This window comes from Pogonomyrmex barbatus, unplaced genomic scaffold (genome assembly GCF_055798465.1).
Source record: "Pogonomyrmex barbatus isolate J1 unplaced genomic scaffold, ASM5579846v1 scaffold4, whole genome shotgun sequence".
NCBI classification, from domain to species: Eukaryota; Metazoa; Arthropoda; class Insecta; order Hymenoptera; family Formicidae; genus Pogonomyrmex; species Pogonomyrmex barbatus.
In genome coordinates, this window is record NW_028297138.1 from 5501997 (window position 1) to 5515089 (window position 13093).

At 34.0% G+C, this 13093-nt stretch overlaps 1 protein-coding gene and 1 long non-coding RNA gene across 9 annotated transcripts in view; one reads left to right on the forward strand and one right to left on the reverse strand.

Annotated features, from left to right (window-relative positions):
• Positions 1-9524, forward strand: part of LOC105427147 (uncharacterized) — a 43719-nt gene extending 34195 nt beyond the window's left edge. For 7 of the 8 annotated variants that reach the window (XM_089081185.1, XM_089081180.1, XM_089081184.1 and 4 more), the window contains 10 exons: positions 1181-1531; positions 1639-1713; positions 2139-2564; positions 2835-3376; positions 3460-3655; positions 3714-3881; positions 3957-4193; positions 4268-4457; positions 4536-5216; positions 5312-9524. In XM_089081185.1, the coding sequence (XP_088937311.1) occupies positions 1181-1531; positions 1639-1713; positions 2139-2564; positions 2835-3376; positions 3460-3655; positions 3714-3881; positions 3957-4193; positions 4268-4457; positions 4536-5216; positions 5312-5535 (3090 nt within the window). In that variant the 3' untranslated portion in view covers positions 5536-9524. The remainder of the gene's footprint in view (positions 1-1180; positions 1532-1638; positions 1714-2138; positions 2565-2834; positions 3377-3459; positions 3656-3713; positions 3882-3956; positions 4194-4267; positions 4458-4535; positions 5217-5311) is intronic. The other variant, XM_089081186.1, reaches the window with a different exon arrangement.
• Positions 9490-11125, reverse strand: LOC148935757 (uncharacterized). The gene is made up of 3 exons (XR_016140227.1): positions 11087-11125; positions 10711-10824; positions 9490-9618 (listed from the first exon to the last, which is right to left on the reverse strand). It is a non-coding gene; the product is annotated as an uncharacterized LOC148935757 (long non-coding RNA).
• Between the last annotated feature and the right edge of the window lie 1968 nt (positions 11126-13093).

The following is a 13093-nucleotide window of genomic DNA, read 5'->3' on the forward strand; positions in this document are numbered from 1 at the left end:
GATCGGTACTAGGTCTTTGCTGTTTATAATTTATATAAACGATTTAGTAGAATTTTGTCCAGAAGAATGCAATATAAAAATGTTTGCAGATGATACTTTAGTATATGTAAGTGGGGAAAGTAGTGCGGAATTAGAGAGGAAAATGAACATGGTAGTTAACATAGTAGAAGAGTGGATGAGTGTAAATAAGTTGAAAATGAATGCAAATAAAACAAAATACATGATAATCAGAAATGTAAGAAAGGAACAAAAAGGTAATATTATATTGAGATGCTCGGACGGAATTAAGTTGGAACGCATCGAAAAAATAAAATATCTTGGCGTAATTATCGATGATAAGCTCCAATTTAAAGATCACTGTGATTATATGCTAAAGAAAATAGGAAAAGACTAGTTTCTTAAATAGAATAGGTAACTTCGTATTAGCGTATACTAGATGTATTGTACATAAGTCGATCATAGCACCTCACTTTGAGTACTATGCTACGCTATTAGTTGAAATGGGAGAAACGCAATTGAACAAACTTCAAGTAGCTCAAAACCGTGTCATGAGAGTTATTTTGCAATGCAATAGATATATCAAAGTTGAGCACATGCTGCAGGCACTGCAGTTTATGTCCGTAAGGCAACGATATATTATATTATAATGTGCGGGTATTTATTTTTAAAATTTTAAATAACATGGCACCGATGGCGTTAAGTAATAGATTAAAAATAATGGGAAGTGAATGTGATAAACAAACGAGACAGGCCGGAAATATTGTATTAACATTTCGTAAAACTAGAAGTGCGTAAAAGAGTCTGTTTTACGAAGGAATAAAAATATACAATTCTTTGCCAACCGAGATAAAGAAGTGCGTAAAAATTGAATCGTTTAAGAGAATGTTGAAAGTATATGTGGTAAATAGTGTAGAATAATTATGTATATGTATATGAAATAGCTGAGAAAGCTAATAAAGTTCAATCAATCAATCAATCAATCAATCTCTCTCTCTCTCTCTCTCTCTCTCTCTCTCTCTCATCAATCATTAAGAACATATATTACATTAAGAATATATATATATATATATATATATATATATATATATATATATCGATATCTCTCGATATCTCATTTTGTGATTGAAACAAATTCCTCATCGAGTAAGAAAAAACTACATATATCTACGCATGTCCATAGGTTGGCTGCGACGGTCATTTATGGAAGCATCAAACGGAGTTAGTAAAACAATTACGCGAACAGGCGAAGGATGGTACTCTAACGGAAGTTCTGCAGCTGCCTGTGATTTCGTGGCGCGTCAGAACGGATTCAAGTTCCTTCTTAAGAAACAGACGGGAAGCCGGTTCTGGCGACTACGATTCAGATGATTATGACGGTTATGATGATAATTATGATGAATACGACGAGGAAGACGAAGAAGGTGATAACGATGAGTCCCGAGTACCGCCAACACTCATGCCAACAGCGGAAATACCGGATTTCAAACACCCGCATAGGCATCATCATGGCGAAGAAACGATCGATTGGAAGGTGAGTTACAATAATGTAAAATTATGACCTATGCTAATTTTAATGTAAATTGCATGAGACGTTCAGAAATAATTGCAACGATCGAATGTTCCTATACTTCGTTTCAGAGCGAAGATATCGATGAAGATGTGATAATACCAAGAATGAGTCAAAGCGAATTAGAAAATAAAATTACGTCTACGGTAAGTGGTTCTGTGAATATAAATGCTGACCAAAATAATCGAAACGCAATTCTGCGTGGTTTCTTTGATTAGCATTTATATTTATATTATGGCCTTTTATTGTTTTCATCAAGATTTTTATGTTTGTGCTCCTCATTCACTATGCCGCTTGCGGGGAATTGTTACGCTTAAAAAGTTTAGAATAGCTACTGGTATTATGTATTTTAACGCTGGCCTCTATTTCGTTTCTGCAAACTGTATACTCCGTTTGTGCAGACGTATATTCTAAACGCACATTCTAAAATGTGTTGTACAGACTGCATCGCGAAAATCTCTCCGCAAACGAAAGTCTGACTTGGTTCTCTATTTGTACAACTTTTTCGTCCCTTCAAACTAACTAACCACTCGTTTTTCGTGCCATACATCGCATACTAACGATTTCGCAGACAAGAACCACTGAACTTACTACATCATCACCATCAACATCTACAACTACCTCCATTACCACGACGACAACTACAACCACCACCCAAGCCGCGTCAACGTCCGTAACTTCTACTAGTACCACTACGACTATCACATCAGCCGATATAACAGCTACAGCTAGTATCTCCACCGCTCCAGCTCCATCGATAGAATCTCCGCGATTAGAGACTATGGATGAGGAATCGTCGACAGAGAGAACAAGATCCGTGGAACCAGTTACCATCGAATCTGTTACCGTTTTATCAACCATCCCTTCGGATATTACCACGACTCCTCTTCCCGCAACCACTCTACCGCCTTTTAGCACGTCGGCCACTCAAACAACAATATCTGATAAAATTGAGACGGAGATCGTCGCCGGTATTAATAATATTACAACGGAAGAGGTAATGCTTACATGCTTTAGTGCTTTTCTCATTTGTATAATAGTTCATACTGCTATACATTAACTTCCTCGTATGCTATATCGTTCTGATTTGTCGAATTACCGCTTTGCCGAGATAAATTGTTTTATCATCCTGATAAAAATTGTCCATTATATTAACAGTAATCTGTTATTAATAATGGCTTAAACTTTTATCCTAATTACATAATTACTTTACTCTTCCTGATGCAGTGATCTGTCATATATTTTGATATGCGATGTTTCTCTCTAGCCGGAACAAAGTATAACGAGAGAATCCACGAGAGAATCAACTACTATATCAACACCAATTGTCGTGGACATCAACATCACTACTCTGTTGCCTGCAGTTATGCCAACGAACATTACTGTCACGACTACGACACCTGTAGTCGTAACTAATGCCACGATTACGACGATGCCGTCATCATCGGATCATCGCACAACGTCGAGTACAACATCACCCACTACTAGCACGACCACGACTACGACTACTACCACTACTGTAGCACCTACAATTACCACAGCTCGGATAACGACGACAGATCGGACAACTATAGAATATGGTATCGAATATGGCCAAGCTAATTTCCCACCGAGACGCGACAGGAGATTGAAAAAGATACCGGTAACCGCTGGCAAACCGTTAAGCTACGTTATACCGGCCAACACTTTCATTGATATTGAAGACGGTGACACGAGGCAGCTGAAATTAAGTTTATATTGGCAAGGCGCACCACTTAAAACAACTCACTGGCTCCAGTTCAATCATCATACCCAGGAAGTCTATGGATTGTAAGCTTATAAAATATCTTTCATATTTATTTCTTAAACAAAGTAGACAGATTTTCTCTTCATTACTCTTTTTCTTTTAATAGACCCCTCGAAAACGATATATCTACATGGAATTACGAACTGGTTGCGACAGACAGAGAAGGTGCCAATGTCACCGATAGTCTTGATATTCATGTTCAACAGCACAAGCTGAGTCGCAGCGTTAATCATGAATTTAGTATTTACTTGAGAATTGACAAACGGAACGAGTTTCCAACAGACGTTGACTGGGAACTCAAGGTACGTGTTAATAACTTTCTTAATCTCTCATTAACTTCTAATTGCTTTTCGATTACAGGTCATTCGAAACTTGGCTGAACTTTATAGAGACAGCAATACGCAACATATCACGGTGCGTTCCATTGATATCGACACTAATCATGAGCAATCTATTTTCATATGGACTAACGATAGTCTTCCAAGAAGCAGCGAATGTCCGAAAGAATATATAAAGAATTTGTTGCGTGTAAGTGATTGTTACATTACCTCCATTTTTTCAAACAAATTGTACAAGTTTTAAAAATAACATGCATGTTATCAGGTACTTATCGACAATGATGGAGATCCTTCGTCTTCTTTAAAAGCAGTTCTTGCTCCAGAAATTAGAGTTAAGCGTGCAGTATTTCAAGGTATTGGTCAATGCGAGGATATGAACCGTCCCGAAGTACCGAAAGTCTCTACCGAAGAACCGAAAGTTAATTTACCGCCAATTCCAAGGAATCAAGTCGATCATGTCAATGCAACAGTCGGCCAATTACTTGTGTTTAAAGTGCCAGAAGTATATATTTTATTAATTCCTATTGTTTTCATTAATGTGAACAATGTGAATAATCGTCTGCATTATTTTTGCAGGATACGTTCTTCGATTCTGAGGATGGATCTTCACGAAACATGAAGATGTCACTTTTGACTATCGACCGAAAACCTATTCCACCTCACGAATGGCTACAGTTTGACAGCAAGAATCAAGAATTTTACGGTGTGCCAATGGATACCGATATTGGTCGCAAGGAATATCAATTAGTTATCACCGATAAAGAAGGTGAAAGTTCACACGGTTCAATCTTCTAAAATGAAAAATACATTATTAACAATTAAATAATGAATTAATATTCTCTAGGTGCGAGTGCCACAGATGGATTAGTCGTCGTCGTTCATCCAGCACCTTCCATGCAACATACAGTGGAATTCTCAATGACACTGGATATCCCTTATGATTCTTTCGCACATTCCGCACTTCAGAAGCGGAATTTTATTGAGAAATTACGCGATCTCTACGGAGACAGGGACACGAGCGCTATCTTGTTGCATAACATTTCGAATAGCAGTACCGTTATCACATGGCACAACAGAACTCTACCTACGTCATACTGTGCTCACGAGGAAATCAACAGACTACGATCCGTGCTTGTAAAGAGCGACAATGATCGACGTTCTGTGACGGACGAAGTGTTGGATGTGATGGGATTGAAATTTCCAGTAAAACAGATCACAGTAAACCCGACAGGGATTTGCCTCGGTGAATTAACGGGTGTTCATTCGCCAGATAGCCACGTACCAGCGGTGGATGATTCCACATCTGTCGGTGCGTTCCACGACGATTATCTTCTCACCTTTGTTCTGCCGGCAATTATTATCGCTGCTATGCTCATCTTGGCGGGAATAATCGCTTGCGTGCTGCATAAACGAAGGCGCAGTGGAAAAATGAGCGTCAGTGAACAGGATGACGAGCGGCAGAGTTTCCGAAGCAAAGGAATTCCTGTAATTTTCCAGGATGAGCTAGACGAGAAACCAGATCCCGGTAATGATTATTTATCAATATATTTATCAGTATATTAATGGAGATAAATTCGTTTGGTGATATATCGTCCTCACCGCAACGTTACGTGCTTCTAGGTAATAAATCACCTGTCATTCTTAAGGAGGAAAAACCACCTCTTCCACCACCCGAGTATCAGAAAACCGAGGATGGTGCCGATATGCCGATGCTGCCAAAGGAGAATTCCGAAGAACCATACCAACCGCCGCCGCCATTTGCCACAAATCGTGACACTAATCGTCAAAATCGTCCCAAACCCACTCCGACGTACAGGAAACCGCCCCCTTATGTGCCTCCCTAACAAAATACGGTGCACTCGCCTACGCGTAAATATATGTTAGCAATGCTCGGAGACTCGCCAATACATAAACAAAACCAAATCAATTATAAAAAGCAATCTCGAATTGGCGACGATGACGATGATCATGGGACTCTGAACGTTTATAGCGATGTTTGAACGAAGGCCATTTTTCATTCACTCAGTATAAGACAATATACTTGTACTAACTACTGCTTTGCGAGGCGTAAATGGAAGATTTTTCCGCGAGAACTTTTTTCGAACCTACGCGTGTTTTTACTTATTTTATATATACATACATATATATGTGTATGTGTATGTGTATATGTGTGTGTATATCAACAACGGCTTGTCTCGTTACGATTTATCGAAAAAAAAATATTCTTTAATCGATATTCGATCGATATACATTCTTTTTCAATTATATTTATATTTCGTGCGAAAAAAGAAAGATTTTCTAGGAAGTATGGGAATACAAATCACGTGTTGCCTTTCGTAAAGAATTCAATTGTAAGAAAGGATCCACTGCTCCGAACTCAATACGCGAATTTAGTTTAGATTGTTCATAGAATCAATACAGCGGTAGAATATAAACGTATTTTATTCGGCTCTGTAGCATTCAAGACAGCAACGATATTCGTAAATATTTCAATAATCAGTGCCATTTATTAAGCAATAAGGGTATCCGACTGTAAATGACAGCGCGTACGTATAATTAGTACGATTCTACGTGCGCGGACTTATCCGTGCGATTACTATTTACAGAGAGTCTTCAGATATCAAGAAATGGATTAACGAAATACATTATATTATACACTTACAACGTATAACACTGCCAGAACGATAAATGCGCGATATGTCGCCAAGCGAGAAGGTTCGAGATTATATATATATATATATACGTTTATATATATATACGTGTGTAATACATATATGTATGTATGTATGTATGTATCATGTATTTTCTGAACCTTCCATTTAGGAAAATTCGTGGCGAGATAAACGAAATTGAGTTAAATGTCATTCTCGTGAACGGATAAAAAAAATTAGCTCGCTTGGTGATTACTATTAGTTAAGAAGAAAATTTCAGAAAGAATTTAAACATTTTTGAGACATTTAAAGAAACGATTATGATACATGCAATGCCATTGCAAAATGACAGCAAATGCTTCCATTGGCACAGTAGGCCATGCAGATAACTTATTTAAAATAAAGAAACTAATGATAATATATACAAATATAAATATGTATATTAATACCTATATTTGCTGTTCGATAGACACCAGTCTACAGTTATATGGACAAAATGTAATTTAAAAAATACTGCCAGACCAATCGAATTACTAGCATTTACTTTTGGCTACGAAAGAGATCCATTATTTATTTTACGCACAATTTTGACGCTTTGCAACTTGTATGACTTAATAACTGCAATAATTCTTTTTTTATTTCTCAGATCTACATTATTCATGAACGCGAAAGAAAGAGTTAGCATCGAAGAGTTAACTCAGGATAAAAACAAAAAAAACATTGATGCGCACGTACATAAGAATGAGACTATTTAATTTAGACTTTACATAGTTACCAAGCCAAAAAGTAATTAATACTTAAAAAAAGAAGAAGAAATAAGGTAGTATGCCGTATATTTGTAATTGTGAAAAAAAAAGAGAAACATGGCTCGCACTCTTTAGGCCGCATTCTTTTACAATAATTTTTATAATTTTTTAATCGCTGCTTGCGAGACGCACACACGCTCATATAATACATATACATATTCACACACGCGCGCGCATGCGCATCATCTCATCGTTTGTACATCGGTGCGTCGAAAGAGTGCGGGTACGTACAGCTGTTTCTTCAATACCTCGATAGTTTCCTGATATTTTTAAAAGGAAATACGAGAAATAAAAAAAAAATTTCATTGTGCGTTCCGAATTTTCAAGAGCTCCGTTTGTCGAACACGTCCGTCGATGTACGGCGAGCGGGTCGCAATGAATTCGTAAATGCGCCTATAACTAGTGTGAATGCTGATGATTAATACGTATGTAAGATAACAACGAGGATGTTTCATATGTGCAACTAAATATTACGATATATTACGGCTAATTAATTCGTGTCCTTGTATAACATAGAGGATTTAAATGTATGGCAAGAGGAAAGCACGTGAAGCGTGACTTGCCTATAGATTCTTTTTCTTCTTCGCGTTCGAATGTATCAAAACTGGCCAGATTTATCTATAATCCCGAAGAAATGCACTTTCATATATAATTAAACGCGTGATTGTACTGCTTTGCGAGAGAGGAAAAGGATCATCGCAGTCGCGTGTCAAAAACTTTCCTCACGAATAATACCCCTTTCATCGCTCGCGTCTTGTTTATAGCAGAATTTCATAAGAAAGAGAGAAAAAATAGCGATAGTCGTCCGTACGTCGTCGGTACGTTGCTTTACGACGTTTCATATCACGAATTAATATGTTTTCTTATTATTTTTATAATACGAATAAAAATCTAATATTAAATCTTATGTTACGATTTGAATACAATAATCCGTATTGTCGCTCTAAGTGAAATTATAACTCAAAATTATAATATTCCTTTGTGCGCGATTCTCGTTCAAAGAATAAATATAAATGTACGCATGAACTATTAGGACTGATGTTTGTATATTCATTTCTGCTAAATCATAACTTAATTCATAACTTTTATTATTATTCGGAATCCTACTTATTGTTTTAGACGAGATCCTCACAAAGTAATAATGCCACTTAGTTAGTGAAGAAAAAGTAATATTGTTGAAAAGTAACATATAACATAACACTATTATAGTACTCGAACGTCGATGGATACTCGATTATAAATCAAGAACGCAATGCATCATAAATGGAAAAGCGTCATATTCCGTTTGCAATCTGCGATAAACAAGCACAGATTCATATCATGCGTCTAATCATATCATTGCTCATCATTGCGTATTTCTTAAACGCTGCAGTTACATTACTGTGAAAATGATGATAATAATATAAATAGACATATATGATATTTATATGATAGAAATACTGAAAGAGGACGCTTCGAAGGAGGTGGAAAAGAGATAAACTTCACAAATAGCGCAGCGAATGCTTTTTCTGTTTTCTGGCCTGTAAGAATAGATCGAAAGTATTTTATAACAATGTATGAAAGCAGAATATATGATGGATTATTGCGTAACGCTAAGACTTTCGACCGCTTTCTAAAAAAAAAATCGGGCTAATCAGCGGGCGCGACGTAAAAAAGTTCTACTAGAGGAAAAAGAAACTATCATCGCTTATACGAACGTGTTGTATACATAGCTATATATGTTTACACACATTTACGTTATTTCATTTCGTATTACGATTCTAGATTAGACCATCTAGAATTTATACGAATTTAATTCTCTTGTTTGGAAAAAGAGATGAGTCCATGAAAACATAGATATTTTGAGGCGCGGAAAACATAGATATATGTTGCGCGGAATGAAATAACGTAACGTATATCATATACATACATAATATACATTTAAAAATAATATACAGGAATTTTCAAATTATTTTTCTTCGTTGTGAAATATATATTAACATAAAGCTTTTTTTTATATCGGAAAGAACTTTGTTGTAGTATGTTAGTATACTCGCGAAAACGGGGCCGGAACATTTTTTGTATCAAGTTGCTTTTTCTGCTGAGTAATGAAGTCATTGATATAATTACTTTTTAAATTTTTTACTACGTAACATATCTTGAAAAAGGAAAATGAAAGAACCAAAATCTATGAAAATACGGCATATCGATCCGAGTCCTCTAAAATGGATCACACATAATTATCTTAAGGTCCTGTAATGATATGACGAGTAATAAATTATGTCGAATTATGGAAAAATTATGTCGAATTAATAATATACAAATATGTATCTGAGACTAGTATACTGGAAAAGAAATACGTGTAAAGTTAAGAGTTAATAAAACCATTTTAGGGTATTGCTTACTTCGTTTTTGCGCTCCCTCTTCGAGCACATTAGATTAAAACGTCATTTCCGAAAATCCCACATCCACTATACCAACTATATTCACACTGAAAATTAATCATATGAATTAATTAATTTTGATTGCATTTATCTCTTTACACAATTTTTTCTTAGCGATATTTTTTATACATAATTATGATCTTGTATTAATATGATTAATATGATTAATATTAAATTGTAAATTAAAATAAATTTAAATTTATGATATATTTTATATTTGGAATTAAAAAATTTAAATATAATACTCTCTTCTTGAAGAACGGCTCTTTTAGCAAAGCTTTTCGCAAAGGTTGACCTAACAGGAATTCATGCATATAAGTGACTTAGTATTTCGCAGATTGAATTGCAAAGAAACACATTAAGCATGACATAACTCGACATATTCAAATTCTCATTGTTATATAATATTTTCAAGACTGCCGTAGAAAACGATTCTCTGTCTTACGTATTCCGTTAACATGCTAAGTAGTTTATCTTGCTGACTTGCATCATGCAAGGGAATAAATGTATTTCTTTAATTACATTTGATTGTTTTGGACGAGATTGCGTTTTATAATAGAAGAATGATAAGAAGCTTAAAATAATTTACAGAAATTCTTTTGGAAATAACAAAATAAGTAATATAATCTATCTATCTTTTATTTATTCAGAGATGAATGGCGAGCAAAAAATATTGTCGTTCTGTGATTCTCCACATTTCAATAATTTAAGCGTTGTAAATTGTGGCATCCTAAATTTATATATGAATATTAATTCAAATTTATATATGAACATTAATGTTAAATTTATATATGAATATTATATTAACATAATATAATAATTTTGATCTAAAATATTTTTTACATTTTTGAGGTAATATGCTGTATATACATTTTTAATTGTCACATTGCCTATATTTAACGTGTAAATAACACATATAATATATCTTAATCATCTATATGGCATTTAATGTATTTAATTGGTCTTTTTCAATAAATATCTTTCCATGAATATCTTTAAAATGTTGGAATAATTATTTATATATAATCCATTTATTTTATTTTTGCTGTTACGTGATATAAAAAAATGTTCTTATATTAAGAAAATTATTTGTTATTTAAAATTTTATTATTTAAAATAATGATATTTAAATATCATACCTAATTATTAATTAAAAAATACAAATTTAAGGCTCCTAGACTAGTCACCGCGGCCATATTGGAATCGTGACGTCATAAGCGAGAAACGACACATAAAAATTTGCTATACTTTTCCTGCAAATAAAGAGACGTTGCAATAAAATAACACTTGAGATGGCTCTAAGACACTTGTAAAAATGGAACGCTACAACCTTTTTCCCTCCTGACAGTCAATAAATAGTCGTAAAAGGCACATGAAATGAAGCCTATTCCGACAGAAAACGTACGATTTGACAGTTGTTGAAAGAGATGAAGAATATGCTTTCACATATAAAATCGAAAGATAACTTTTGTAATGTTCCGCTTTTACGACTTTGATAAACACGAAACAACTCACGTTTTCACGATTAAGCACAAAATAATGTAAGAAAACGTAGCGTAAAGTTTCGTTACCCGCACGTCACTTATATAAAGATGAACAAGGACAAGGATGAGATAAACAAGGATGAATGAGCTTCTATTTTTCATCGCGACGGTACGTCGCTATTGTCAATGCGAAGTTTTTAGCTAAGTAGTCAGGAGCCTTAAAAAAAATTATACGCATTTAATGCCAATCGCACTGATTCTCATGCTAGATTGTTTATTTGTTAATTTTAAATTAATCACATTTAGAAATTATTGCTTAAATTCGATTTTATTATAGGAAAAGTTATTTCTTCTGGCAAAAAGACTCGTATATATGCATGAATTTTAAAATATCCAATAAATCTTATGTATTTTATAAATATGTATTTGACAAAAAATTTGAAATATTGCAAGTGCATTTTTGACAGAAAATTTAATCATAATTGTTGCGCGTTCATCGTTTTTAGTACATTGAGAGAAAATAAAAATGCATTTTATTATCTTTATAATTATACTTGGTAATCTTAGTTTTATAAAAAGAGGATAAGAAGAGAGGGCGTGTGCCAACGACGGGGCTCGACTACGAACCAGTCGTAAAAATCCGCAATTATTTTTGCGAAAAATATCACCTCAGTCAGGGATCGAACCTGGATTTCCTGCTTACCAGGTAGGTATCTTATATACACTACATATATATATATACATATACGTGTATATTCTCTCAACGACTCCCTATGACCGGTACTCCAGAACGATGTTGGTCTCTCACTCGATGGATGCAGGTCGGATCGCAGCGGCGACACTTCCCAACACCACTCTTATCCCTGAGAAATGTCTTTATGTCAAGCTTAAAAAGCTCGAGAGGACAATTACACCCGGATAGTAAACTCGCAGAGATGTCTCAGATTTTATAAAATTAAGCTCGGAATCCAGTACGAGCAGTAGGACACTTAACTCCTTCAAGCTACTAGATTTGCATACAGCAAAGCCTCCATAGAAAATAGTTTTGGTAATTATATTTGTGAAAATTATGTACTTATGAAATTTAAGTACTTACTTGTAAATAGTTTTTTTTAAATAATAAGTAGTATTAAATACGATAAAAATACGTCATGGTAATAATATATGTGAATTATTAATTGATAATGAAATAGCGACTCAATTATAATTACATAGTTATATAGATTTCATACAAATAGAATATGATATTATATTTTTCCAGTTTAGACAAATATTTTTGTGAATTAAGCATAATGCAACTAATATCATTGAGATAAATTTAAAACATATATACATATATACATATATACTGACAACAATAGTAATAAGTATAATATATTAGTTTATTTAATGATTTACTACAAATTTGATTAATATTATTATATTTTCTTAGTTATAGATATAACGTATTGATTGTTCTTATTACAACTTTATTATACATAATTGAGGCGCTATTGATGTACAATTTCTTGCTGGTACGACTTTTTTTCTAAGTGTACTTAATTGTATATCTATTTTATGAATATATCCAGAATTTTTTTTTCGGAGAGTTTTTATCAATTCTGTTAACACATAAAGCACAGTAATTTTTTTGTATTAATAAATTGCTTTTTGAATATTTTAAAACTTAGAATATCTCTTTGTTTCTGATTTTGAATGAGAAAAATATTAGGTTTTGTAAATCATAACTTTAATTTTACTTTAACTTTTTTTTTTAAATTTCGGGAGGGGGCTTTGAATCTTCCCAAATCTCTCCCTCCATAAATACATCCATGATATCTATAAAAAATCTAAAATCTAAAATATAAAAATGAGTCTTGTGTCTCAATCTATATCCGATCGGAAGGAAATCGCCGCGACTCACTGCGCTTCAAGGATTGATCAAATTAGAAAGATAAAATGCTGAGTCGAGTGTCGTTGAGACTCTTGAAAACATGCGTACTTGCAAGTGCAGCTAAAAAGTCTACATAAAATTAATTTGCATATGAGGAAGGACGTT